The 27,569-nt window shown below is 38.8% G+C and overlaps 2 protein-coding genes across 10 annotated transcripts; both read left to right on the top strand.

Annotated features, from left to right (window-relative positions):
* The first annotated feature begins 1,146 nt into the window (after nt 1-1,146).
* Nucleotides 1,147-16,075, top strand: vamp4 (vesicle-associated membrane protein 4). Of its 8 annotated transcripts, none has more exons than XM_079639823.1 (10): nt 1,164-1,319; nt 3,525-3,660; nt 7,031-7,132; nt 9,733-9,779; nt 9,917-9,967; nt 12,379-12,479; nt 14,257-14,336; nt 14,834-14,885; nt 15,064-15,103; nt 15,527-16,075. In XM_079639823.1, the coding sequence occupies exons 2-9, from the start codon at nt 3,658-3,660 to the stop codon at nt 15,087-15,089; spliced, it is 462 nt and encodes a 153-aa protein (XP_079495949.1). In that variant the 5' UTR covers nt 1,164-1,319; nt 3,525-3,657; the 3' UTR covers nt 15,090-15,103; nt 15,527-16,075. The 8 variants fall into 8 exon arrangements, with proteins under 8 accessions (XP_079495953.1, XP_079495951.1, XP_079495947.1 ...); XM_079639824.1 differs by having other exon boundaries at nt 1,186-1,354; XM_079639827.1 differs by lacking the exon at nt 3,525-3,660 and having other exon boundaries at nt 1,147-1,319.
* Nucleotides 16,076-20,522: 4,447 nt separating this feature from the next.
* myoc (myocilin) lies at nt 20,523-27,516 on the top strand. Of its 2 annotated transcripts, XM_079584337.1 has the most exons (4): nt 20,523-21,358; nt 24,247-24,312; nt 24,557-24,655; nt 25,905-27,516. In XM_079584337.1, exons 1-4 carry the CDS (start codon nt 20,890-20,892, stop codon nt 26,690-26,692), a joined length of 1,422 nt encoding a protein of 473 aa, XP_079440463.1. In that variant the 5' UTR covers nt 20,523-20,889; the 3' UTR covers nt 26,693-27,516. The 2 variants fall into 2 exon arrangements, with proteins under 2 accessions (XP_079440463.1, XP_079440464.1); XM_079584338.1 differs by lacking the exon at nt 24,247-24,312.
* Nucleotides 27,517-27,569: the final 53 nt, after the last annotated feature.

The raw sequence follows: 27,569 nt of genomic DNA, 5'->3' as shown, positions 1-27,569 counted from the left end.
TACCAGCGTCAGTTGTGTCCTTATATACTGTCTATGGTTGTGTCGCTTCACAGCCATTCATAAATCCTCCCCCGTGGCCTCGTGGGATAGTAAAGCGTCCATCATATGCACACTTCAGAATATCGCCGGAAGAAGTAGATAATCTGGGAACTTTTTGCCTACTATGAGTGCTGTGAATTCGGACATAGTTCTTTTGTCACATACTTTTTTTCGCCCACTATATATTAGGGATATATGCGATTTCGAATGCAGCCAAAGGTTAGTGAGCCAGGGTCATTCATACTGTCCTTTCCAGTGCCCGAATTCATGTAGCCTACATGATATTCTTATTCGCGACGTAGTGAGCTAGGAAGGTGCGCCAGCTTTTTGCTCAAAAGACATGAAGAACTTCACGTTTATGTCTATAAGTGCATCCTTACAAGGGAATTAAGTATTAAAAGTGTGACCTTTGGCAAGGGCCTTTTGGGGGGACACTGCACCCTCCACCTAATCTTTTCACTTTGCGAAGCACCTTCTATCCCCATGTGAAACATTTCTCAAGGTTGCCTGTTTTACAGATCATGCCTCCTGTAGCTCGCGGGACATTCCTGGTCTGCTCACAAAACCATTTCTCCTCTGAAGAGCTGCATCACTCAGCTTTTTTTTTTTTTTCATGTGACAGGATGATCTGAATTTATAGCTCTAAATTTTCCATTAATCTTCTCCAGTCCTTTTTTATTTTATTTTATAGTTTTTATTTATTTTCAGTGTTTGTTTGATCAATTTCGGGGGAATCTGATAAATAAAACAAAATCAACCTAAACTTGACTCAAGTCTAAAGTAACCTTCAGAAAATATCACTGTGATGTTAAGCCAAACCTTACACAACAATTTATATTTTATGCAGGCGTACATGTATAAAAACGTATTCTGTGTGATAAACAATCTCTTATGCTCACCAAGGCTGCTGCATTTATTTGATTGGAGATAAGTTGATTATGTTTTATTATTGTTTCAATTATGGCTTTATAATGATGATTTAAATGACGGTGGCGATTATTTTTATTCTTTTTGTTAAATTAGATGTTGATGTGATTTTTTTCATCCTTTTTTTTTACTACTACATGATGTTTTAATATTTTATTAATAGATGAAGAAATCACGCGCAGGAAACAGTGTCCGTCCAGCATTGTTGACTTCCGCTTTAGAGCCGAGAGGCGTCATCATCACCATCATTCAGGTTCACTTTGTTCAGGTTCAGATCAGACACTGTCGGCGGGATTATTAACACACAGACGCGGTTCTTCCAAACAGGAATCGACAAAAGAAAGATCTCTGAGGTAGACTGTCCGGGGATGTGACTCGTGAGGCCTTTGTACGTGTGTGTGTTTGTGTGTCTGTCAAGCGGTCAGTGATTTATCCAGAGGTGTTAGCTGTCATGCTAACTGTCATTCCAACTGCTTTCACTTCAGTGTTTCCATTCTTCCACAAATCGTCATGTCAACACGATCATTTGATTTCATGCTTGTTATTTTCCCCAAAGAATGTCTTATTATTCGTGTCGATATTTTAGCGTCCTGTAGGGTAACGTTATGTTTACTTGGTTGCGATGACTAGCATCCAGCTCTGTTTAGCAGGCGCTGGACAGGAACATCAGCTGTTTTATTATTAGATATGATCGGTAGTGTTAATGTCTGGTCAGTTGAACGTTTGCATGAAAACTAGTAACGTAACGTTACATTTAGGAGTTGTTGGGTGCCTTAATCTTAATATTTTGCGTGTTCTTATTAATCTCATATGCACATAACATTCTGATCTCATTAAGTTGGATAATGTAAAAGTCTTGTAAAATTAGCGTATTTGTGACAAATGATGATAAGCGAAGGACTCGTTGTTTTCCAGTCTCGTATTGTTCATGACTGAGTGAATGTTGAGTGTTTATGTGATTATGTGAGTGCCATTGATTTAGTCTCAGTTATTCAAACAGTCTCTGATTAATCCACAGTTGTTGATAGAAAGTCAAGGCTATCCTGTTCCCTGAATTATGTAAGTCCCATCATCTGTTAGTGATCTCAGTGTTTCTTTTAGCCGTTCCCTGTCCTGTGTGTTTCTAAAGCGTTTAGATTCACTGATGAGAGAACACTGAATAATGCCTAACCTATTAGTTTTGTTTGTGAGTTGTCTGTTATCATGAAGCTGTTTCGTAACAATGTGACGCATGTGAGGGTTTAATCAGTGTAATCACTTTTGAAGTCTGCAAACACTTTGCTATCAGAATGTCCATTGTGGGTTTGGTGGTTTGTATTGTTTGTATTTGTTATCATGGCCAGATTTCTGCTTGCAACCCATCCATCTAGATTTTATATCACTATTTCCATTCATCCATCCAGATTTCATATCAATATTTCCATCCATGCAATGCATCCAGATTTCATATAACTATTTCCATTCATCCATCCATCCATCCATCCATCCATCCAGATTTCATATCACTATTTCCATCCATCCAGATTTCATATCACTATTTCCATCCATCCATCTATCCATCCATCCATTCAGATTTCATATCACTATTTCCATCCATCCACCTTTCATATTAATATTCCAGTCCATTTTGTTGTTCCAAATATGTATACTGTTGTTATTTTTTTTACCATTCAAACTAAAAATAAATTTTTATCTTCTTGTAGCCTAGTTATATTCCACACACTTGACAGTTCAAGATAACCACGTTTGTCAAGCTTCAAAAAGTGTACCATATGACTTATACACTATATTCCACGACGTTTTAAGCTTGTTTGTGTGAGAAACAGACCAGTCACATCATTATTCTCTGAAAATCATCCTCCACCACGGAAACGTTCCATAGAGATGTGTTACACCATTTTTTACATGGGTTAAGGTTTGTTCACCTTAGCAAAAATTCTCCAAAATTTCATAGGCAAAAAAGGTTAATTGTCTATTTTCAATATAATGATTTATGAAGCACAGTGGACACACAAGTCACTTTCTGTTGGTCAATGCAGAAAATCAGTGTGACCAGTTTGAACCCGTTGCAAAATCATCTCTTTTGCAATCACAGAAATTCCTGATTGCATGGATTCCTATTGAAATTGACCACACATTTGCAACAACATCATTGGTTCTCTGGTGTCTCATATAATTGATTGGGAAGAAGCACCAAGTTTGAATCTTAAGAAATTTAGAAAAATCTTGAGCAAGTGCAATTTGAGAGTTAAGACAATATACCGGTAGTCAAGAATGAGTAACTAATATTTCAGTCTGTTCCTCACACAAAAGGGAGGTTGAATAAATGATGACAGTCTTAGAGACACCATGGTAAGGTTTTGGCTTATCTGCACATTTAAATATTTTTTGCACTGAAGTTATAGACAAGTAAATATCTACATGGTCTCAGTGGATGGTGGTTGGATTCTATGTCCTTATTTCTCTGTCTTGGCATCTTTTATTTACCTTTTCATGCTCTTTCTCTCAAACCCCATGTCTTTTTCCCCTCCTCCCTTTCCCTCGCTCCCTGTCCCCAGCCTCTCTTTTCCCTAATCCTGCTTTCTGGAACGCTCTGCTGCTGTACTCCTGGATAGAGGAGAAGCCGTTTTCCTACAGCTCTTCCAGCAAGAGAAGCTGAGAGCAGTCAGAGAGCAGAGGACAGTGGACTCAATGGTACTAGACTTGGAGTTTGGGTTGAGAGTTGTCCAGTGGGTGGAGGAAGGAGCTTTAGTTTGCCTGTTAATGAAAAAAATCATTTCTCAAGAACAAGAATTCATAAATGTGTTTCATGTTTTGTTTTTGTTTTTTTTAGTACAATTGAGACACATCTATGTAATTTATTATTTACAGGGACACGTTTGCCACATGTTCTTCATTCAAGTACTGTGTGTTATGGAGTAACTAACTAAAACTAGTTAAGCTGTCACATTTAGCTACAACCTAACTATTTATCAGTAGCATGACAGTAGATTGGCTGTTAAGTTAGATTTGCTATTATCAGTGTAGCATGACACTATTACTTCAGTCTATTATGTCACATTGTGTTGTACACAAGACAAACACACTCTCTTAGAATGCGCTGTGCCAGGAAATTGATTCATTTGAGCAAGTTCACTGATTCATTTGAGTCATCGATCAATAGAGCGCTGCAGGAATGAGTCCTAATACCAGGAAATGAGTTAGCCTAGCATTTTTGCACTTCCGCTTCTATCTGTCATGTCTTACAATGACACTTTTTTATTTTCATTTTGTTTAGTTTGTTCCTGGTTTATCTCCTGTTTCTTTGGTTTATAATTATGTTCTCATTTGTTTCTATGGTTGCTGATTATGTTGCTCACCTGTGTCTATTTATGGCGCTTTTCCACTGCATGGTACGGTACGGTTCGGTACAGCACGGCACGCTTTGGCGCTTTTCCACTGCATGGTACGGTACGGCTCGGTTCGGTACGGCTCACTTATGGCGCATTTCCACTGCATAGTACGGTACGGTACGGCTCGCTTCGGCTCGCTTTAAATGGTACCACCTCTGTTGAGGTTCCAAGCGTACCGTACCGATACTAAATGTGACGTGAAAACACTGCAGATCACTGATTGGTCAGACAAAATCGTCACTTCAGCGTCATTGTATATTTGCTACACGAGACACTAAACCCGCTATATTTAAATAGCCAGACAACAGCAAACACGGTAGCACCTGTTTTTAGAGTTTTTACTTGACAAAAAAAGTAATAAAAAAATCAAACAAGAAATGTCTGAATCGTGGTCAGTGGACGAGGTGCAGACGTTCCTCTCGTTGGTTGCCGAGGAGCGGAAGTAGCACAGCTCTTAGCCGCACACGGCTACCACCGGACCTACAATAACGATCAGTCCCACCCACTTTGAAGCGGTACTAACTGCAGTGGAAAAGCAACCGAGCTAAAGCGAACCGAACCGTGCCGTACCGAGTTGAGTCGTACCACGCAGTGGAAAAGCAAAGCGAGCCGAACCGCTCCGCGCCGTGTTGAACCGTACCGTACCGAGCCGAGCCGTACCATGCAGTGGAAAAGCGCCATTAGTTCATCGTTATTCTTTGTATAGGCTATCTACTCCTTAGTTTATTTAGTTTATTTTGTCGGTTGTTGTCTTTGTTTTGTTTGCAAAGCTGTCATGTTTGTAGTTTTCCCATTGGTTTATTTATTTTGTTATCATATCGCCTCATCTTCTTGTTTTGTTTATTTAAAAAAGAAGACATATTTGCATAGAGATCCTTGGAGGAATGGGCCAGTTGTCGGCTTCAAGGTTTAGTCACGGGTTCAAAACCTCTAAAATGTTCCACTATACCGGTCATGCGTTTTTTTGTTTTTTTTTTGTCTAGTCAAAGATGGAAAGTGCAGGAATCCCTCATGCCTTGCTCACTTATGTGACTGCATTTAAAAAAAATTTTTTAGAAAGTTTGTTTTTTACAATTAATTATTGTTGAGCTGCAGGTTTAGTGCTTACCTAAGTGACTGTATTCATTTGAATTGGATTAAGAAGAATTCAATTATTTATTTTATTTATGTATTTTTTTAACTTGACGTTCATGTTACCACTGTTCCAAATATTCTATATGTTGCTTAAAATAAAATATAGCCTATTGTGTTCAAGGGAAAAAAGGTATTTTTTTACCCAGACATTTAAAAATAACACATTTAGAGCTGTAATCGCAATACCACGATTAGAGATGCATCGATAGCAATTTTCTCATTTTCAGATTCCGATTTTCTTTCTAAGAACAATAATTGACAGCATATACAAACAAAAATCTACTTTTCCTCAATGAATTTTTTGTATTTTCATTTTAAAAAAACTAGTAAAAAGTAAAATAAGAACAAATAAACAAATTGCAAACAACTGCACAAATAAATGCAATAGTATAAGAGAGATATGACATAAACACGGTTTTAAGTTTTTCAGGTGGGTGAGGGTCTAACAGTATTAGTATTCAGGTTAGAAATACTACAGAAAATGAAAATAATCAAATGTAAAATAACACTGGATAGTCTTCATCGTATGACTACAGTTTGCTGCGTTATCACAATTTATCGAGGGTACATATAGGCTAAGCGTAAAATCTGGCAAGCTACAATTTCAAAACGAGTTTCCTATTAGTTGTAGCCTACTACTTCTAGATCTGGACTCTGATGCTCAGTGGTGAGAAACTGTCCATCAGAGGGACTGTTTGAGGGTCCAGTCATTGTTATTCCATAGGTAAAGTTTATATGTCTGGTAGTTTCTAGATGAAAACCTGCTGTGGACTTCAAAGCTATAAGCCTAGGCTACAGGTTTGTAAAAGAATGACCAAATGGTTTAACCAGAAATGAACTGCTGGGTGAATATAAAGCAAATACACATTGAGGATCGTGCAGGAGCTTGTCTTTAACTGCTCTGTCTGATGTTTGCAAGCATCACATTACAGTCGGCGTGGCTAGATTGATCCCCTTGACTAAACTAGTTAAATATAACGGGGTGGTCTATCCCCAAGTCTGAATTACGATGGATTTACTTAAAAGTAGTTCAGCTTTTATGGTTTAAAAGTTCAGTCGAATGAACTAACTAACAGTCCACTGCTCAGATATGTGGTCATTATAGTTGAGCTTTCACTTTTGGTCACAGTCTGGTCTAAATTAAGACTTAAAGAACAAAGAGTTCCAGCTCCAGATCTGATTAGATGAGTCCCATTCAAAGGCGTTGTAAAACAGCTGGTAAAATGCACGCTTATTGTATTAATGCACAGATTGGTGCATAGCTAAATTCAACCAAACTCAGACAAATTTGAAGCTTATGAACTGTATTGCGTGACAATTGTAGCCTATCAATTTATAAGCAATAATGTACAGTCATGTGGTCATAATTTCAAAATAAGCTCAAAATAGAATAATTTTGCTATAATTCCTCGCTGACTGGACATCAAATGGATATGAAATATAATTTGAGCTGAAATTATTTCATTATATGAAAAAACGAGACACAAGATGACATAAATCTAGTCAATCACTGCTGTGCTTCCTGTGTTTGCCTGCAGAGGGAGCCAGAGAGGGAGGAGCAGCTCGACCCCAGCATGCCCCCCAAATTCAAACGGCATCTGCACGATGAAGAGGTTACCGGCTCCATTCGCAGTGAGCGGGTAAGTCAGTTTTTATCATATAGATTAACTAGAACTGAGTGAAAATGACCAGAGCCAGACCTGCACAGCTCTGCACTTTTACAACCCCATTGTGCCCTATGATCTGTTTGTGCTGTTAGTGTTTACAGGAGTAAACAGCTCTCCCCTCATGTTCCTCAGTGTCTGCAGAACTTACACAATCCATCTACAACTGCAGCTATTATGCCATTACACACTACATTTCAACTCCTGTGTTGTAAAACTCTTCAGAGAGCAATTTGTTCTTAATGTCACACAGTTACCACATGTCATAATAGCAGTGGATAAACTGAGGTGGATGAAAAATTAAACAGATGGGGAGAAAAATAAACAGAAAAATTCAAATAAACTGGAACAAGATTCTGCAGAAATAAACAGACATCATATGTAATGTTACTAAACTGATTATTTACATGAAAAGAGTTTTTTGGCCTATGCAAATCGATGCTGCAATTCTGTTTTACTTTCCAGCAGTCAAAATAATTAAGATTGTTCATATTATTTAAAAAAATATATATATATTTTTATAAGGCAAGAAAGGATGCAGTAAATTGAGCAAAAGTGACGGTAAAGACATTTATAATGTTAAAAAGTAGTATATTTCAAATAAACACTGTTCTTTTGAACTTTCTATTTGAAAAACTTTCTATTTGAACTTTCTATCTGAAAAAAAGTATTACAGTTTGCACAAAATATTAAGCAGCACAAGTGTTAAACATTGATGATAATAATTAGAAATAATTCTTGAGAATTGCATCACAGGAATAAAGTACATTTTAAAATATATTACAGTCGAAAACAGTTATTAAATTGTAATAATATTTAAACTATGTTACTGTGAGCATGAGAGACGACTTTCAAAAACTTTGAAATGGTAGTGTTAGTCAAATGGACATAGCAAGCACCACTAATAATACATTTCTATTTGAATAACAAAACCAAGCAGGGAACGGAAAAGTCGACATAAAGTGAAGACTAATGTCATGATGTAACCGACATTAGCTCACGCAGGGGGTTATAAACTAGCGGAGCCCTTCCCAAGAATCTGTCAGTACCAATCTCATTATTGACATTCAGTGTCTCCATCTTCTGCCAGTCCTAGAGAGCCATTAAAAACCCTGCCAGGCCTTGCAAGCCTGTAAATCAGTGTCAGGATTTGATAACCTTGTGTATTTCGCTTGGGTACAACTCCCGACTGATGTATGATTGGGAGAAACCGTTGGATGGTTGAGACATTAGCACATCCAAAGAAAAGCCTCCTCTAATTGGCCTCGCATAGAAGCTCGAACTCCGCAGCAGTGAGAGAGCAAGAATGTGTAAAAGAGCTAAGATGAGTGTGGCTTTCCACGTGCCCGTTATGTAACACCGCCGACCGTGACCCGTGAAGAGACCCAGCTCTTGTTTTGAAATATTCCCTAGTAAAGGGCCAATTGTAAATGAGCAATTGCAGTGTTATTTGCAGTCATAACATGACATGTAAGCTCAGTTACTCATTTCCTGTATACTGAATCATTTGTATGAATTTTCCTAAAACCCTGCAGAAAAATCATAGTTCCAAAAACAGCAACATTTATATGAAAACGAGAAACAATCCTAAAAATGATTTGAAACAGCCAGACTTTGAGATACTGGTATGTCTCATGAACTACCCAGATGTTGGGCAGCAATATGAAATGTTATTATATTTGAGTTTCAAACTATTATTTTCTAAAATTGTATGGCTAGCAAAACAGATTGTTAAATTCAGTCATATTGAATCATGATTCAATGCAAAACTGATTTAAAAGAGTGATTTGTGCCTACATGAAATTAATCTGTAGGACAATATATTTAGACATATACATCAAACCTTTATTAGTTTTAGAAGGCATTCCTTTCAAAAACATTTTAGCTGGTCACAGATGACATCAGTTGTGACGGTAGTGATTCGTGTCTCTTCACCACTCATTCATACACAAACATCACAAGAGTCATTGATTGTTGGAGTCTTTAAAAATTTTTTTATTTCCCTTTAAAGCTTCTTCTATTTCTTTTGGTAATCGTTTAATTTTTCCTTGGTAAGGTTGACATTAGCATGGAATTGTCCAGATGGAATTGTAGAGGAGTGTCACAGGTCTTGGATGCAGTTATGGAAAGTTGTATAACATTAGTCATCATCGGGATGTTGAAATGATCTGGTGAGGTATTTGTTAAAATTTGTTCAGTCATGGACTTCACAACAAAACCGATGGAAGGTCAACTAGATGCCTCCTGATCTGTGATTCATTGCACCAGAGATCAGATGGCACAAATGCAGACCACATGGACTTCATATCTCTTGTGCTCTGAACGGGTTTATATCCAGGTGAATTCCGTTCCAGGAATACTGTTGTCACGCGCTGTTCCCACATTGTGCCCTTTAGAGCGTTCTGTTGTCCTTTACGGCTGGTGGACGACTGTTTACTTCACAATAAGATCTTTATGAGTCTCAGTCTGCTCATCGTTATTTCAAACACCTGGTCTCAGTTCAGACGCAATATTATATTAAACCCATTCTGCACCAGTTCGAACTAGCCTGACACCCTGATCTTCTTAACTTGCAGAGGAATCTACTGGAGGAAGACTCCGATGAAGAGGAGGACTTTTTCCTGTAAGTCTGTAGTTTTGCATAATCAACATTGACAAATAAACATATCTTTGAGCATTTATTACTGTTTGCACACAGCTTTAACAGGAAAGCTCTTTATGACAGTGTGTTTGGTTACTGAAATGGATTTTTTTTTGCAGGAGAGGACCCACAGGACCAAGATTTGGAGGCCAAAATGACAAAGTTAGACAGTACGTATGACTTTTTTTTTATTTTTTAGCTGGCCTGCTTTTTTACTTTCCTTGCCAACATTTTCATTCTTCTTCTCCCTACTCAATGTGTGAACTCCATACATTCATAAACCCAATTTTAATGGAAAGAGATACAAAACAATACGGATTGGTTTAAAACCACAAACTAGGGCTGCCCCCGACCAAAGATTTCTCTAAGTCGACTAGTAGTCGTTCATTTAGGCCATTAGTCGACTAATAGCACGTTTATATTAATTGAATTACTTAAATATATACTGAGGGAATACTTAACCATAATGAGCCTTTCGTTTAAAAGTAGACATTTCAAGCTTGCTATAGATATATTTCTCATGTCTCTGAGGCAAGTAGCCTATATGCTGAGTTTCGGTTCATTTTTGTGACGTGCTCCAGTTCACGGAGACCAAGACAGGAGAAAGCCCATCCTGTTTCTTTTGTCATTTTGTTGTTATTGTAAGTTTACACAGAAGTACCAAATACCATATTTGTATAACCAAAAATGACAGAGAATATTAAGTTGTTTTTGCCGCTATAAGGAAAAATAGAAGTGATCGTGCCGGTGCCTCCATGTCATGCAGTAAAGCGCCCTAATGCTTTAGCTTCCACACTCCGAAAAAACACTTGGATATGCTGCTAATAATAGCGCACTATAATCTAGGCTAACATTAGAGCGAGCAGCCAATTAAAGTTAAAGCTACTACTTACATGTTTCAAATGATAAGCCATATTTGAGTTTTTTTTTGGTCGACTTAACGTTTAGTCAACATTAGGGGTCAGCTTTACTACAAACACATTCTTACAGATGCTTCCAAGACTGTCATACATCCTACATATATCCGTTGAGCAGTTGTCAGTTTTCTAGTCGAGATAGGCTCATTCGAGTCTGAGTCAAGACCAAGGCCAAAAGAGGGTCTAATCCGAGTTAAGACCAAGACTATGAAAATATGGTCTTTAACAAGGTCTTGAGGACCAAGACCCAGAAAATGTGGTCTTGAATTTGAGCAAGTTGGTCCTGACTACAACACTTGCAGCTGTAAGTAAAATGAGTGCCGGGGATTGTTACCAATGTACTGCTAGGGTGTTGCTTACTGGCTGAGGTCCAAAAGAGCCCACTGCCAAGTGTTTATGATGTTCTGCTGCTGTCTAGATATAGCTCAAGTCCTTCCTTCAATGTGCATCTGTGGGATTTTTTTTTTTTTACTGTTTTATCTGGGAAGTGAATATAGCTTTCAACAAGCCACACAAATTGAGGCAACATTGATGTCTAGCATAACCTGTGTGAGACACTAAGGGGTACTTTCAGAATTGAACAATTAGGAATTCAGAAATTTCCAAATAGTAGAAATGGATCAGTTTAGGAATGAGGAGACGGACATCTAATAATTTCCACAGGCAGGGTGTTGTAGAAATCACAGTTATTGACTGCGCAAGCTCTGCCCATGTCGTTGTGTTTTGCAGAATTTATATAACTCCTTATAATGGCATCTGTGAAAACACCCACCCACAAACACACCTCCCGTCCGAGAAGAAGGGAAGCACTGTAACCATCTGGGTTTCTATGACACAACATAATATTTGCAGGCAAAAGTAAACAGCTACTCCCAATATTCAAAAATCCTCGGTTCCTGACGTAGCTGTAGTAGCCGGACTGTGGGCTTTTCTTTGTTCTTTGTTATGAAGTTTGGTACATACTAATATGCTGCAGTAATTCTCCCAAAGGAAACCCTGCAGACCTTCGCCCCATGTGAGCAGCCACAGGTTTACATAACCACGGCGGAGTAACATATAAAACAATGGAATTTAATGGGGAAAACTTGGAAGGTGAAATTTCCCTAATGTTTTTTTCTTAACATTTCCGTGAACGTCTTGGATTCTTCCTGTTGCTTCATTTGCATCTGTGCAAGAGGTTACTCTCAGGTGCAAGAGATTAGTGAGTTCCTGTGCGATTGGCCATTTGGTGCAGATCATGCTGTGTATTAGGTGGGCATCCAAGCATAGAAGCAAGGGGCAAAACATCCTGCTCTCAGTTCATTCGCAGGCTGCGTCTCCGAAAGCCATGCCAGCCCCTTGTGCCAGGTGTATGAGAGGAGCTAAATACCTCACAAGCTATTTAGTGCGTATTTGCGTGTCACGTCTACGAGTTCAAATAGTTCAAACTATTTGGATGTGTCTAGACCACGTCTAGCAAAACGTTCTCACCTCCTCTCAACACTGCAGGGTCAACAGATCGTAGTCATAATGATATCTTGTTTAATCTCGAGCGGTTTACTCTTCAAAATATTAGAAACACAGACACGAACATGTGCACCTGAGCTGTTCAAATGTCCTGTTGAGTTCAATGAAAGTACCAGATTGTTCTCTCATGTTGTCTTCTCTGTCTTGGTGGCCTTCAGTGTGCAGTCTCAAGTTGATGAGGTCATTGACGTCATGCAGGAGAACATCTCCAAAGTGATAGAACGCGGGGAACGTCTGGATGAGTTGCAGGATAAATCTGGTAAGATGGACGTGGAAAGCTCATTATGAATCCTTAGGCACTTTGTGATTCCTTTGGATTCAAGGGATTAACATGATTAAAAATGACTCTCAGATCTTCTGTTGCTCAAAAAACCTGCTGATGTTCCTTTTTCTTTTTGATGTGTGGGTGGAAATATGCTATATTTGGAAGGTTAGCTCCCTTCCCAAAATATTTAAGTTCAATTTACTATAATTCAAGATTCGCAAAGCATATGTGAATCATTTCAGGGCAACGCTATCAGCACATGAATAGATTGGGAAGCCGTATGTAAACAAATTATTAGTCTAAATCAAACGTATTCAACAGATCACTACACTAACTGTGGGAAAGTGTATTGAATCCCAATGTCGCATGAATAAACCCTTTTGTTAGTTTCAGATTTCATCATACCTGATCCTAGTGAGTCATGTCCCATTTCTGTTATTCGGTTTCGGAGCTGCCTGGGACAACTGGGCAGGAGAGTGGTTAAAATGTCCCCAATCCCACAGAGTGATGTGGTATTTTTCTTATTTCAGGCCAATATGTGAAAAACAAAGCTTCCCCCATAACAAAGGCACATGTTTGGTCCTGTTTTTGTATAATATACGAAAGCACTTTATGAGACGTGCATGTTGATCAACCTTTGTGGTAACGCGAGCCACTGTGTTCAGAGTTCAAAAGTATGCGTAGATCTTGTAGTGTTGCATTTATTTGATTTTAAAGCGATAAAAAAGATGAAGTGTGTATTCCCACACCTCAGAGTTATGATGGTTTCCATTTGTTGAGCCAGTGTGGCTGTTTTTGCTGCTCAGATAGCTTAATACGCACATAATATTACGTAATATGAAATAATTTTGTGATAGTGCCACAGTGTCAATGTTACTCATTGGATTGAATTCAGTGGAGCAAAGTTTCAAGCAGTGTTAATGTTAACCTGTTAACCTTCAGCCAGAGCGAGGATGCAATTATTAAAAACACATGTCAGTATGAAAATCAAAACGGGTCTGTTCTGAGCTCAAGTAAGGTTTTTTTTTCTGTTTACTACACTTCCCACATCTTGCCGAAATTGCAATGTTTTTTATGTGGAGGTCCAAGTGAAGCATGGCACTTATGTTGACAGGTGCATTTAAGCTCTGGACCGGTTCATGGGAAAGGGACTTGAGTGTCTGTATCCATTGTTTCCATTTCAAAAACAACACCACCTCTTTGTTTGCTAATGGAGAACAAGTAGCTTCATAGTGCAGCATCTGGAAGACATTGTCACTCACAAAGGGGAATGTTTCCATATGTTGTCTGCAATGCTGCCTTTGTGCATCATGCGTAAGAATGGACAAATGATTAAGTAAACAATACTGTTGCCACGTTTAGATTGCTTAGTCCTAAAGGTGAATCCACAGACTGTTACATAAGAATGATTTCATGAATGCAAACTAATGTGTCTGTATTATGGCCTCTGTGTTTTTGTATCTTTCTGGCTGCAAACACATGGCCATCCTCTGTGGGATTGTTGAATGGCAGCTGGTTTGAGCTCAGCTTTATTGATTCTTGTTTTTGCATGCTAATGATGAGGCTGAACATGTTTAATTTGGTCACACATGTTGCAGAGCTGTAACATCCCAAAACGGCATCATGAAATTCAACAAGCATCTCTAGGAGACAAAGATAATCCATATAAAACAGTCTCAGTTGGTTATGAGTATATGCCATTGTATAATAACTAGCATGCATGGAAGTATATCTTTGTACTACTGATCCTCTTATGTCACATGACTTTCAGAAAGCCTATCGGACAATGCGTCAGCGTTCAGCAGTAGAGCCAAGCATCTCCACAGAAGGATGTGGTGGAGAGACATGAAGGTGAGCCTCCATTCTGGATGATCTTCCACATCTGAAGGGCCTTTGCTTTTGTGAAAAATCACTCCATGGGTGTAGAAACTATTCATTTGATTTAGTTTTTCTATATAACATTCACTTTGGAACATAGTGTATATATATATATATATATTTAGATAAAGCCTTGATTTTTATAGATAATTTGAAGCCTTGATAAAGTTTTAGCGAGGGAGAGAGAGAGAAGCAACGCGCATGGAGAGGAAAGGGCTTGAATGAAGCACTTTTGGCTCTAGATACAAATATTATAGATATACTGTAGCTCCGAAAGATCATTACCATAAACAACCCTGAGTGCTTGTGGTGAGAAACCGCTCCGTTGTTTTGACACGCTGCTCACTTTAACCTGTAGAAACGGTAAAATTTTGCAATTGTGTCCGCCATTTGAATAACACTCTGCACTATGGGGTCTTTTAGCCCTGCTTATCCTATATACCTTGTAATATATTTTTTTCTGTCGCCAGATGAAAATGATTGTAGCGTTGGTAGTGGTCATCCTTCTCCTAATCATAATCAGTAAGTACAAACACACACACACGCACGCACACACACTCTTCTTCATGCAAGCTTTAACTTTTTCCCATGTAAACTGTCAGTACAAATTCATTTGCTTTTATTCTGAGGCTAGGGAGTATTTGACTTCAGGTTTTCGTTCTCTTGAATTTACATCCCTCTTTTTGTTTGTTTTTTGCAGTTCCTGTGATCTTGAAGTATCGCTAGTGTCTGGCAGGGAGGTAAGAGTCACAATGTACTCTTCCTCCTTCCTCTCCCTCCTCTTTCTGCTGTCATTCCTCCGTACCAGAGGGGGCACTGCACAGGGTTGGGCTGCCCAGTGTATTTGCCTATTTAGGCAGGGTCTGGAAACAAAACAAACAGCGGCGGAGTTTATTTTGTGCGTGTACGACAACACAACATATCAAGCTCTCACAACGAAGGCACAACACTGGTGCAGACCAATCTCTTGTATGCGCACAAACACAATGGTTATTTTGTTGTATATGCATTCAGTAAGACTTAAGACCAATTAAAAATGTACTATACACAGAGATATTTTCAGCCCTGCATTCTGGTGGTATTTCGATGTCCTCTTTATAGTTAGTTTTACGTTCTGCTTACACCATGATGCGCACGTACATTTAACTTTCCCACATATGTAGGTCTATGAAATACTGTCTTCTCATGTGGGCGGGGCCAAAGAGGAAACCTGATGATGTCACGCTGCACCATGGCTGTGATCTCATCATCTGTCTGTATAACTTCTGTAAGTTTTAACATGGACAAAACATTGGGTATAATTAAAGTTAGTCTGAAAAGCAACAATTAATGTTACTTAATATTTGCTGCTATTACCTGCTGTTTTTTTTTTGTTTTTTTTCATATTTGGCAACCATGTTTTATTTGATCGTGATTAATTGTATTGAGTTGGTATTATTTTATTTTAAGCTTAGTTATCTACACTGGTGTAATTCGAACAGCTTGTTAATGATCGGTAATGTAATAGTTGTGTGTGATGATTTGGTTGACTATTGCTGAAGGTTACCTGAACTCGACTGTAAACTTTAATCCATATCATTTTACTGACTGCTGTTTTTTTTTTCTTTGTTATATTTATTTGTAAATATCTATTCCCAATGTAAGTCAGCATTGACTTCCCATTGGGAGACTGTGAAATAATCTTGCATTTGAAATAAAGTGATTTTAAAGGGCATTTAATCTGATTCATTGCAGAGAGAGGAAAACTGAGGTGTGTTCGAGTCGGGTACGATACGTTAGGATTTCAGTGACAAGCAATAAAAAAAAATATGAGATGGGAGTAAAACTTATATTTCAATGCTTTTTATCGCAAAAAGTATTGCGTTCCCTCACAAAAAGTGTATTTCTTTCCCCAAAGAAACGTATTTCTACGGATGGCCAACGCATATTGGCCACCACCAGTATCGGACGATATACACTAGTCAAAAGTTTTTGATCGGTAAGATTTTTATGTGTTTAGAAGAACATTAACATCTCTTCTGCTCACCAAAGGCTGAATTTATTTGATTAAAAATACAAACAAAAACAGTCATATTGTTAAATATTATTACGATTTAAAACCGGTTTTCTATGCGAATATATATATTTAAGCTGAATTTTCAGCATCATTACTCCAGTCTTGATCCTTCAGAAATGATTATAATATGATGATTTGATGCTCAAGAAACATTTATGATTATTATCAATGTCGACAACAGTTTTTTACATTTTTATTTCAGGATTCTTTGATGAATAGAAAGTTCAAAAGAACAGCATTTATCTGAAATGGAAAGCTTTTGTAACATTAAACACTACCCTTCAAAAGTTTGGGGTCAGTAAGAATTTTTATTTTATTTTTAGAGGAAAGAAATCAATATTTTTATTCATCAAGGATGAGTTAAATTGATCAAAAGTTACAGAAAAGACATTTATAATGTTAGAAAAGATTCTATTTTAAATAAATGCTGTTCGTTTGTAAACGGTAATGTCTCCCTCGTTGGTTCACGTGAAGTTTTACGTTGGCATGCAAACGTTTTTGAAACTGAGTGAGAAGAGAACAAAATACGTTTTCAAGAGAACGCAATATGTTTACTTGAGAACGCAAAAGCAGTGAAATAAAATGTTTCCTCCCCTTGTCCCAAAACGCTGTGCATTTTGTTTTTTGTTTTCTAATAATATATAATGTTTCTCAACAGCCGCAGTAATTTCTCCTGGCTCATGTTTGGCAATTAATATACATAAAAAGCAGTGCGTCAGTTCAATGGATTTGTATACCTCCATAAATGGTGTATATAGTGTAACTCGGGTGACCTGAACTATACTTAGTAAAGGTCTCGTCTTCAGTAATAGTTTTTGTTTTGCGCATGTATGGTTTATTAAGTCTTTTTATAGAACTAAGTACTATTTCCTTCTTTACCAGTGAAATTCAATTCCCTGGTCAGCACTTAAAGGTCTGATTCAAACACCATCTCCTGAGTTTTACTCCTTTAGATCTGTTTTCATTCCCCTTTAAGGATCATTACGTTCCTCACACTGAATTACTTCACTTTCAGCCATTTATCCTTCTTTTCCTGCATTTTTATATCTTTGTCTGTTCTTCTCATCTCAGTCATGCACTCTGGTTCCCATGTGTTCATCATGGCAGACGGCTTCCATCTGTAGTTACCAATTTTGGACAAAGAGAGTTCGGGCAAAAAATCAGTCTGACTGGTACATCAATGAGTGTCCAGGTCTTGCCAAAGTCTATATGATATTCTGGTCTCTAGCTATTGCTCAGGTTTATAAATCTGATCCAAGACGCATGACTTGGTGTTAAAACGTTTTGTACATGCATGGACGGAACTATTTATCTTGAGTTTTGTTGGAGGGTCATGTTCTGTTTTGCGTTAGCAAATTCTCCAATCAGTATTTAATCTCTGCCATGAAGAACGCCTCTCATTAGTTACATAACTAATGTTCTTCCACTCTCTCCTCAGGCAACACGTCTTAATTGTGTGTGTTTGCCATTCAAAATAGTCTTAGACCTTTCATAAAAATAAGACATTTCAAAGTAATTTTTGCATTTTTATATATATAGGCTATGTAAAGTTTGTCTGTCAATAAATGCTATTGAAGGTTTGTTGCAGATTTGCAGTTCTGAACTTGCTGGAATCTGTTCAATACCGAAAACAAAAGGTCACATATATGTGTGACAGATATCATAAATCAGAATCCTATGTTTGTATGGAACTTTGTAAATGACATGAATAGGATTGCAGATATTAACTGATAGGGAATATTTAAGAACTGCATTGACTGAAGGAATGTAAGCCTTGATTCTACAACATCCTTCATCGTCAGCGTCTCAAGTTATAGATTGAGTATTATAGAATGAGTGTTTGACATAAAGGATTTAGTTGGATATAATTTGCAGGCATGGTCTTGTAAATGCACAAAGTTTCTGGTAAATGTCTCTTCAATCTCCCATACATCTGATGTGGTAATAGATGAAATGAAGCCTGCGAGGTGAAATTTGAGAGCTCTGATGGTGGTCCTGAAGAACGGCCAGAAGGTTGCAAGCAGAGGTGTTGAAAACAAAAGTAAGATGTTACAACTTCCAGCCCCAAAAGGTATTTGGCCACATTTAAGATGTACTGATGTCGTAACATTATATAACAAAATATTAAACTAAGTGACATTAGACCTCAAGCACATTTTTTCCAAGCAAAACATTTCACAAAAACAAGTTTGATCGATCATAAAACAATAGATATTTAAAATAAAATATTTGGTCACTTTGTGAATGTCAAATGTTATTGAAACATATGTGATGAACTATTCCTGTGGTTACTCTGTTAGGACAGCTGTGCGAACTTGAGGAGAACTTGACATCTGCTAAAAATCACCTTAGCACCTTTTGGTTAAAAGACATTGCAAAATTGCTCAGAAAAGTTAGAAAGAAATGATCTGGCATAATTTGTTTGCAGATGTGACGGGGTTTTCATATTTTGTCACCCAATCGGTGAAATGTATTTATTTTTAAATGTGATGTTTAAATACTTTTTGGGACCATTAGATAACATTATTACATCAACACGTAGTTTTGGGAAGAAATTGCCTGTAAAGGTCTGTCCTCCTGACTATTTGCATGTCAGTAACTTTAAAGCCTCCATGAAATGTTGTAGTTGATATTATTATGCAAATAATAAATGAAATGATTAAGTGATAATTCGTTTTTATAACTATTTTTTCTTAATTGAGTAGAATAATTAAATCTGAATTTATAGCCATTTTTGTTATGACATCCCTGTTTTGAAAATTAATTTAAGGACTAAGTTGTACAATATGTATTTATTTCCACTAATAATATATTCGTCATATACTTGCTAAACTAGTATTGCATCGTATGTAAATACAGATTGTTCAGAAGGCCATCTTACCTTTCTTTTTGTACAGTGGGATAGATTGTATGACACATTTATACAAAACATATCCACCGTTTAACATTTCACCTGTACACAAAGAAGAAAAAATGCACAAGTACAAATCTTTATAAGCACTGTCAGAAGCAAGGAATAGTGTGTACTAGTAATTTGTAACACTAAATTTCTCCGAAGACTTAGCTGGGCAAGAAATTCAGACATCTCATCCACATTCAAACAAAACAAAACGAATGGCCACCACGAAGAGAGATTCCAGTCCTGAACCATCTGGGCCACATTATAGATAAAAAAAGTGTGAAAGTGTTTTGAGCCAATGTTTACCAAGTAAACTAACAAAAACAGACCTATTGAAAGAGTGAGGTGATGAACTGTGGAGGGGAGAGTGGTGGAAATGACAGTGGGATGTCATGAGTAAATGAGAAAGAAGGAAACTAAATATAGCGAGGGATTGTGAAGGTTGGTGACAGACCGAGAAATGGGCAAGGGAGCATGATTCTGAGGATTGAAGCTGTTATTAGTGTTATGTTAAACCGTTACAAATGCCATCAACAAGATCACTGACACCTCAAACACGCATTGACCTCTGCTACTGTTTGCATCACATTCTGACCCCTTTAGCTAAGCTCAACATGTAAACCAACACTGTGGACCTCTCCCATGGACTGTCCCGGGTTGGGGTAACTCTATCCAAATCTACCCCCTCTTAACAGCCTGTCTTGGGTTCCCCATAGCGAGATCCCCTGGCTGTGAATTACCAGCAGCAAACTGATAGGGACCACATACACCACAACACCCGAATTAGAAAGCAGCAGAAAGGTATGCTCTCCCCGGTAGGTACTCTTGAAACTCTCTCACACACACCTAGCTAGTTTGTTAGGCACATTACATAAGTAATTACTACAATACCCAGAGGGAAAATGCCTGAGCATACAAACCATTAAATGACACTTGGACATACTATGAACAAACACTGTGTTCACCTGTGGTTGCCCCTGCATTCCTGCGCACAAAGCTAAACAAACAGCACACACATGCTCCGATATGCCCTCCAAGAGGAGGTGCAAAGAAAGAACTCTGGAAGGATCTTTTTGTTGTGGCAATCCCTCTAGCACACAGCATCCCTCCTTTTCTTCCGTCCCTCTTTGAGTCTCTCCCTTATTCCGTCCCTCCCTCCCTTTCCTCCCTGACTGTATAAATAAGTCCCCGCGTAATGTGCCCCGGACTCAAACTGCCTCCAAACCTGAATAGACAAACTGAGGGATCACAGACATCGACCACCAATCCAAACGAGACACTCTGACCAGCCCCTCAAAGGCAATCTTTTGCACAAGCGAGAGGAAGTCAGTGGTAGCGAAAGATTGAGAAGACTCAGGTGAGAGGTCATTAGTGGAACGCCGGAGAAGTGAGCGGCTCCGGTTACGCTTGTAAGGTGAAAGGGAAGGGAGATTAGTATAGATTAGATTAGTGCCGGAGCTAAAGAGGACAGGGCAGACAAGTGATCTGCAGAAAGAGTCGAGTCACCTCTGCGTAAACCTCCCTGGGAAGAGCATCAGATAAAGAAGTTTCCAGGTTAGATCCACCTCAACATGAGGTTTTTGGCTGTGTTGTGTGTTTCCTGCCTGCTCATGGGCACCCAGGCTCAGAGTTTTCGGCGGGCGAATGCCGGCAATGGCCGTTGTCAGTATAGCTTCACAGTGGACAGCCCTACAGAGGCCAGTTGTCCATCACCAGGTTCAAGTCCTGAGATGGAGGCCCTGAAGTCCCGCCTGGGGCTGCTAGAGGCACTAGTTGCCCGTCTCGTAGGAGGCGAAGCCGTGTCAGAGTCATCGACGGGTTCTGGATCTCATTCAGGCCTCCAGGACGCTTACAACCAGATGATGGGGGAGAATGCTCAGCTCCAGAGAGAGAAGCAAAGACTGGACAGACAGGTTCAGGACCTGCAGAAGAGGATGGAAGAGCTCCGCCAGGAGACTGAGAGGTTGAGGAGCAGACCCTGCACGCAACAACCTCCTCCTAGAGTGCCGGAAATTGACAACAGTTTCAAACCAGGATCAGGTTAGTGACAACCAAGCAAAAACATTTTTTAAAAAGATTGTCAGGGGATATTTTGTTGAGGTTCATCTTGCACAACCAAAATTATCTTTTTGCCAAGTGTTCACTACCTTAAAACATTTTATCTGCTTGGGATACATTTGTGATGTGCAAAATTTTTATTTGTACAACAGCTTTTCACTGGGGCAGTACCCTCAAAAGGAAACCTTTGTACTATATTTAGTCCTATAGAGTTCACAGTATCATAAAATGCATATTATCACTCTAAGGTGCTAAAACGCATCATTTAGGGATAAATATAGTACAAGTGTCCCTTTAAGGGTACTGTCCCAGTGACAAGCTCTTGTAACCCTAAAGGTGCAATTGTTGCACATTTTTTATGACAGTGTAAATTTATCATAAAGTGTGAAAGATCGGCAATACCTACTTTGTGTTGTCAGTATAATGATGGAAAATGCTCAAGCAAAATATACACTAACTTATAATCTTACTTTTGTGGTTACCGAAATGTTTAAAATGCAATTGAGCCATGACTTGTAAACAGGTGTGTCTGGGAAAGCAGAGAGTGTGAGCATAATATGACATGCTAGAGTCACTGGCACCTTGCAACAGACTCTTACGTGTGTATTTCCACAGTTATACCTGTCTGGAAGTGTGGGATTGGTGAGCAGGTCATTGTGTTCATTTTAAAGCAGCAGCGAACAGTATAGATAGATCAAAGCTGAACTAGGTGACATCCCCCTGTCATATATTATAAGCGCAACAACGTCAACATACGAGTGAATGAGGGTGTTGGGGGGAAAGCCGCTGAAGCAGTAAAACAGTTCTGTGCTAATGCTCGGCAGTAAAGTCTTACTGACAGCTCCCAGCAGACCACTGACTGATGCTGCATGAGGAGGGGTGGAGGTCAGGGGTAACTGATCCCTGCTGGGGTTGTTAGTGCTGGATTAAATATACTGTTGGTGCTTTAACGTCATGTAAAAAACGCATGAATATAAAAATGGAGTTTAACAAGACAGAGGAGAGAAGCACCTTGGAGACCCTTTTTGCAAAAAAGGCGACAAATTCCAGCTCTTTGAGGTTGAAAAGAAAACAGGGCATCCGTCTTGCACGTCCTCACCCTCTTGTATTCAGTTTTGCTTTCAGGTTCACAGGTTCCCTTTGCACCCTAAATATCATACTGTGCAAATGTACACAAGCACAGAAAGGGGCTGAATAAATAATAATTTACCAGTGGATACAAAACTTTAATTATATTGATTAATGCAAGGTTCAAAGGTGCATTACTTTATATTCCTCTGGCTGATTTGGCAGTCGTTTTGGACTAAAACTTGGCAGGTTTTCTGGTACCAATGCAATTGCAGAAATGCTCTATTTTCAGCCATTTGTGATTAATGACTGGAATAGTTAAATAAAGAGTTTTTATACTTTAAAAAAAAAAGTACTATCATTGTGTAAAACATTTTAATGAGAACAAAAATTACTGAGCAGTGAAGCCTAACTGAACATGCAAACAATCCGTGGAATAAAAAAAAGATCAGGATTCCATTCAGCCATCTGAATGTTGTCAGTGTCACCTCATTAAGTATGAACATATGAATGCGTGCCTCTGGAGATCGTTTTGGAAACTTTAAACGAAAGGAATTCTCATTTAGAATTATACTAAGAGTTGGCATCAGCTTCACGACCTACAGTTGCAAAACCCAAAAGCATTCAAACAGTACAAACCCCCCTCAAAAGTCTTAAAGATGTTGAGATGTGAAGGCTCCTGCAAATAAATTAGCCTGCAACACACTACCAGATGGTCCAGAAGGTTCTTGAAGTTCTGCTTGATCTCTCAGGGAACCATTAGGCACGATATACAGATAAGCATAAACACCTGCAAACAAACCTTGGGAATTACATGCTTTTGTTGCCTTGTGGTGATGCATAGACCTGTGTCCATGAGCAAGTGTTGATTATAGGGATAAAGGGCAGTAACTACAGACCTTCCCACTGCAGGTCTGAGCAAGCTATCATCATCATCATCAACAGCCCTTTTTAACCCTTGTCACAGCAATCAATCAAAGTCAGATTTCAGATGTTCACAACCATTATAAAAGCCTGTAAACACGTAAGTACATGATCAGGCATTAACAGAGTTAATTTAGCCCTTGGGCAATAAAATGGGATAAAATTGAAGGAGTGAGGATAATGTGAGTGTAAGTTGTTCAGGTCCTTTCTGTATCGTTAGTAAGACCAAACAAAACAAACTAAAAATGTCCAACAAAGTTTCCAATACACCCTTCTCAACCATCTTCCATTTTTTTTGGACTTTGGACGAACAGGTACTGGTTGAGCCAAAAGTTGATATGTCAGATCACTCAAACAAACTGAGCAATGTTGAAAATGTTACACAAGTTGGATAAGAAAAGGTATTTTTTCAATGAAAAAATTACACAATGGCTTTTAATTTTGCTCCGCTTTTATTTGAGATTGTTAACCAGGAAGAGTGTGTGCTCTCTGCTGGAGTTCATGTCTAAGTTTCGGATGTGTAATGGGAGGTCTGGAGTCTGGCAGGCACCGGGACAGCTGGGAATCTACTCAGGGCTGTTTATTTCCTTCTGTTAGATTCCTGACTGTCAGTAGAGCTGCCAGTCCCCCAAAACCATGCATCCCAACAAACATGCCTCTCTCAGGCAACTCAGGATCAATGCCAAGCCTATAAGTCTGTCCAACTTAACTAGTTTAGACTTCCATCATGGTACTCTGGGACATAGTGAATCTCACTTGAAAGCTGATTTTAACCATTTTATTGGACTAGCTAAACATTTGTGATCTACCAGATAATAAGAGGCAGTAAACATTGCCCAGACAATAACAGCAAATTGATCATTTGGTTTGCCTTTTAGGTCCGGCACTTTCCCACCTGGTATCCAGGCCTGGGAATACACAAGGAGACACCAGCAGTTTACGAGGTAAGGTAGGGGGTGTAACAAGGGTATACTTACTTAGGCAGAGAACAAACTGCACTATCATAAATTATTAATCCAACTCCATACTGAAAATAAGACAAGTTATTTAATATTCTTGTTACTGACTGCTATGTCATGGTCACTAGTTGCCATTCTGATTGCGAAGGCTTGACAAATGTAGACCTCAACACCTTCACATGTATGTCTCAATTTGAGTATGTGAATTGCTGTCTTTCTGATCTCCTAGATCCAACATGGCATCACTCGAGTACAGGATATCAAGAGCTGACAGCTGTGGTCACTGAGGTGTCTGCCCCAAATCTGGAAGGTCCAGCGGACATCCCAGGTGAGAGTCACACCCTAACCCTAGGGTGTCTATCACATAAAGCCACAATCTAGGCCCTGTTTACACCTGGTATTAAGATCACATCACATCACTAATAGACAAGGGAGACACATTCCCGTTTACACAGTGTTTAAATCCGTCTCTTTTGTCCACTTCCGTCCTGATTTCTTCGAGGGGAGTTTCTATGTGCGGGTAAATGGCCTTTTTCAGATCGTTCAATATAATGGACGAAATAAGTTCACGTAATTTACGCGGCTGTAGACGACACAAAAACATATGCAGAGAATCAGCTTTCGTTTCTGCTCTGACAGCCACAAGACCACGCCGAACACTGTCGCCGAGTGTGTGTTAGAAATCAGGAATGCTGAGTGATCATTGTGCTTGGTTTTTCGTCTCCAAACAAACTTGGGTCTTGAGCCAACAAAGTTTAAATCCCGTCTTGTTAGCGCGCTTCCCATAATGTTTACGCATTAAGTCGGTTGGCAGTCTTTTGTGGCTGTTCGAACACATTTGACCACATGAGCATCTACACTGAAAGCAATCTGGCCAAATGTGTTTTCAACTAGCTCTGGAAGTGGTCGAAAGTGGGCAAGCTCAAAACATTTTAGACCCCGTTTACACCTGTATTTAGAGTCGTCCAGTTGTGATCCGATCAACCGAAACGCATCTTAATACAAGGTGTAAACAGGGCCTAGTAGATGTCCTCTGACATTAGCTTGACTGTCAAGTATATATATGGCTGTCAAGTGTATATATATATATATATATATATATATATATATATATATTCTGAATATATATATATATATATATATATATATATATATATGCCCCACAACCCTACTCTGTTCATCTCAGGTGCCTGAAAAATTGATACTGTGCACATAGCTTTCATTCCTGCTGACAGCACTTTCACAAATTCTGCTATTTTTGCCAATTCATTTAAGCCTAAAATAATCTAGCTTATAAAAGGAGCGTGTATGTTTAGTAAGGCGCCAAAATGGTAATGTGAATCACTTTGGGTTTTTCCCAAGAAGTCCTTTGAATTCTGCCAAGCATCCCTTCCCCCAGTACCTCTCTCTTACAGGGTATTTTAGGAAAGGTTAAGTATGTTTCTAATCTTTTACACTAGCAGGAATGGTAGGACAAGCTGTCCTTAGCAGATTTTGTTTTAATGGTATCTTTCAACCTATCATTTGCAATCCAATGTTTCCAACAAGTGTCCAATCTCTTGTTGTTGTTTTTTCAGGCTGTGGTGACCTGGTGTGGGTAGATCCGCCTGAGATGCACCGTAAGGCTGACAGTATTGCAGGAAAATACGGTGTCTGGATGCAAGACCCAGAAGCTAAGGAACCGTATGGTCCAGAGATGGTATGGCGCATCGATGCCGTAGGTTCTGAAGTGCGTCAACTCTTTGGGTATGAAAACATGGATCAGCTGTCACGTGGGTTTCCTACCAAAGTCCTGCTCTTGCCAGAATCTGTGGAGAGCACAGGTGCCACCATGTACAGAGGCTCCTTGTACTACCAACGGAGGCTCAGTCGCACCCTTCTAAGATACGATCTACTCTCCGAGAGCATTGCTGCTCGACGTGATCTTCCCCATTCCGGCTTCCATGGTCAATTCCCCTACTCCTGGGGTGGTTACACAGACATTGACCTGGCAATAGATGAGAATGGTCTATGGGCCATATACAGTACCAACAAAGCCAAGGGCGCTATTGTGCTCTCCCAGCTGGACCCTGACAACTTGGAGGTGAAGGGAACCTGGGAGACTAAAATTCGCAAGACTTCCGTGGCTAATGCTTTTATGATCTGTGGCAAGCTGTACACGGTTGCTAGTTACACCTCACTAAACACCACCGTAAATTACATGTATGACACTGCAACCAGCCAGGGTAAAACAATCTCAGTGCCATTCAAAAACCGCTATCGCTACAACAGCATGGTAGACTACAACCCAGGGAAGAGAAAGCTACATGCTTGGGATAACTATTACATTGTATCTTATAAGGTAAGACTAGGCACACAGCAGTAAAGCGAAGCTATTTGCATAAATGTCCATATCACCCCATCTTATAGACACGTTTTGCAATGTTTTAATATTTTAACATCCAGTGGGACAGCTATTGTTGGATTTACTGATATTCAAAGACAATTATAGACAATCTAGCATAAAAAAGCAACTGAGCAATTGGTTTATAACTGATTTATACAGTACGTATATATAATGAATACAGAAAATTTCCATTTTCCTGATAACATTGAAGCACCAACAATTGTATATAGGCTGTTATTTTCAAGACCACAATTAAAAGAAGTGTACCAGTGACTACATTGCACAACATCACATTAAGTGGACTTATCTTTGTTCATGATAAACATGCTAAAAAAAGAAGTTCCTTTGACCAACACGTTACCAAATGGATATCTAATCATGTATCATGATGTCAGTTTTTTAATAAATTGAGGCCACATTTAATTCCTCAGTGATTTTGTCCACTAAACATGTTAATAGAGAAATTATTTTTCTACCTTTGTAAGTAATGTCTTGTCTTTTGTGTTTACGGCACTGAATAAATTCAAGGAAGGGTGAAAATATAACGGCATACAATTAATTACAGTAAGCCTACCTTTTGACTGACAGATTGTAGAGGTATACAACTTTAAAAACCATAACAAAACCTTTGCTAGTGTACATGCTCTAATCCTCACGCAATCATATCCTATCTCTGTATATGATGAATATTTTCCCTACTCTCTTTGGAATATGCCTCAAGACTCAGTGCTGCTTGAGAGGTTAAGATTGGGATCTAATGCCTATAAGTGTATTAACTTATGAGAATAAAAATGTAAAGTGCTAATCTGTGTGCCTCTTTTTAATTTAGTGGTGTTTGCTTATTTTGCATGCATTA

The sequence above is a fragment of the Phoxinus phoxinus genome (genome assembly GCF_949152265.1).
Source record: "Phoxinus phoxinus genome assembly, chromosome: 16".
In the NCBI taxonomy this organism is placed as follows: Eukaryota; Metazoa; Chordata; class Actinopteri; order Cypriniformes; family Leuciscidae; genus Phoxinus; species Phoxinus phoxinus.
The sequence above is the reverse complement of the archived record's forward strand: the minus strand, read 5'-3'. Positions and strand labels throughout refer to the sequence as shown.

Bases quoted from the DNA above. Each gene is read 5' to 3' on its own strand.
- vamp4 (XM_079639821.1), top strand. The intron at 7,133-9,732 runs GTAAGTCAGTTT...CTTAACTTGCAG, and splicing joins GCTCCATTCGCAGTGAGCGG to AGGAATCTACTGGAGGAAGA. The intron at 14,886-15,063 runs GTAAGTACAAAC...TGTTTTTTGCAG, and splicing joins CCTTCTCCTAATCATAATCA to TTCCTGTGATCTTGAAGTAT.
- myoc (XM_079584337.1), top strand. From the start codon at position 20,890: ATGAGGTTTTTGGCTGTGTTGTGTGTTTCCTGCCTGCTCATGGGCACC. The intron at 24,313-24,556 runs GTAAGGTAGGGG...CTGATCTCCTAG, and splicing joins AGACACCAGCAGTTTACGAG to ATCCAACATGGCATCACTCG. The intron at 24,656-25,904 runs GTGAGAGTCACA...TTGTTTTTTCAG, and splicing joins AGGTCCAGCGGACATCCCAG to GCTGTGGTGACCTGGTGTGG.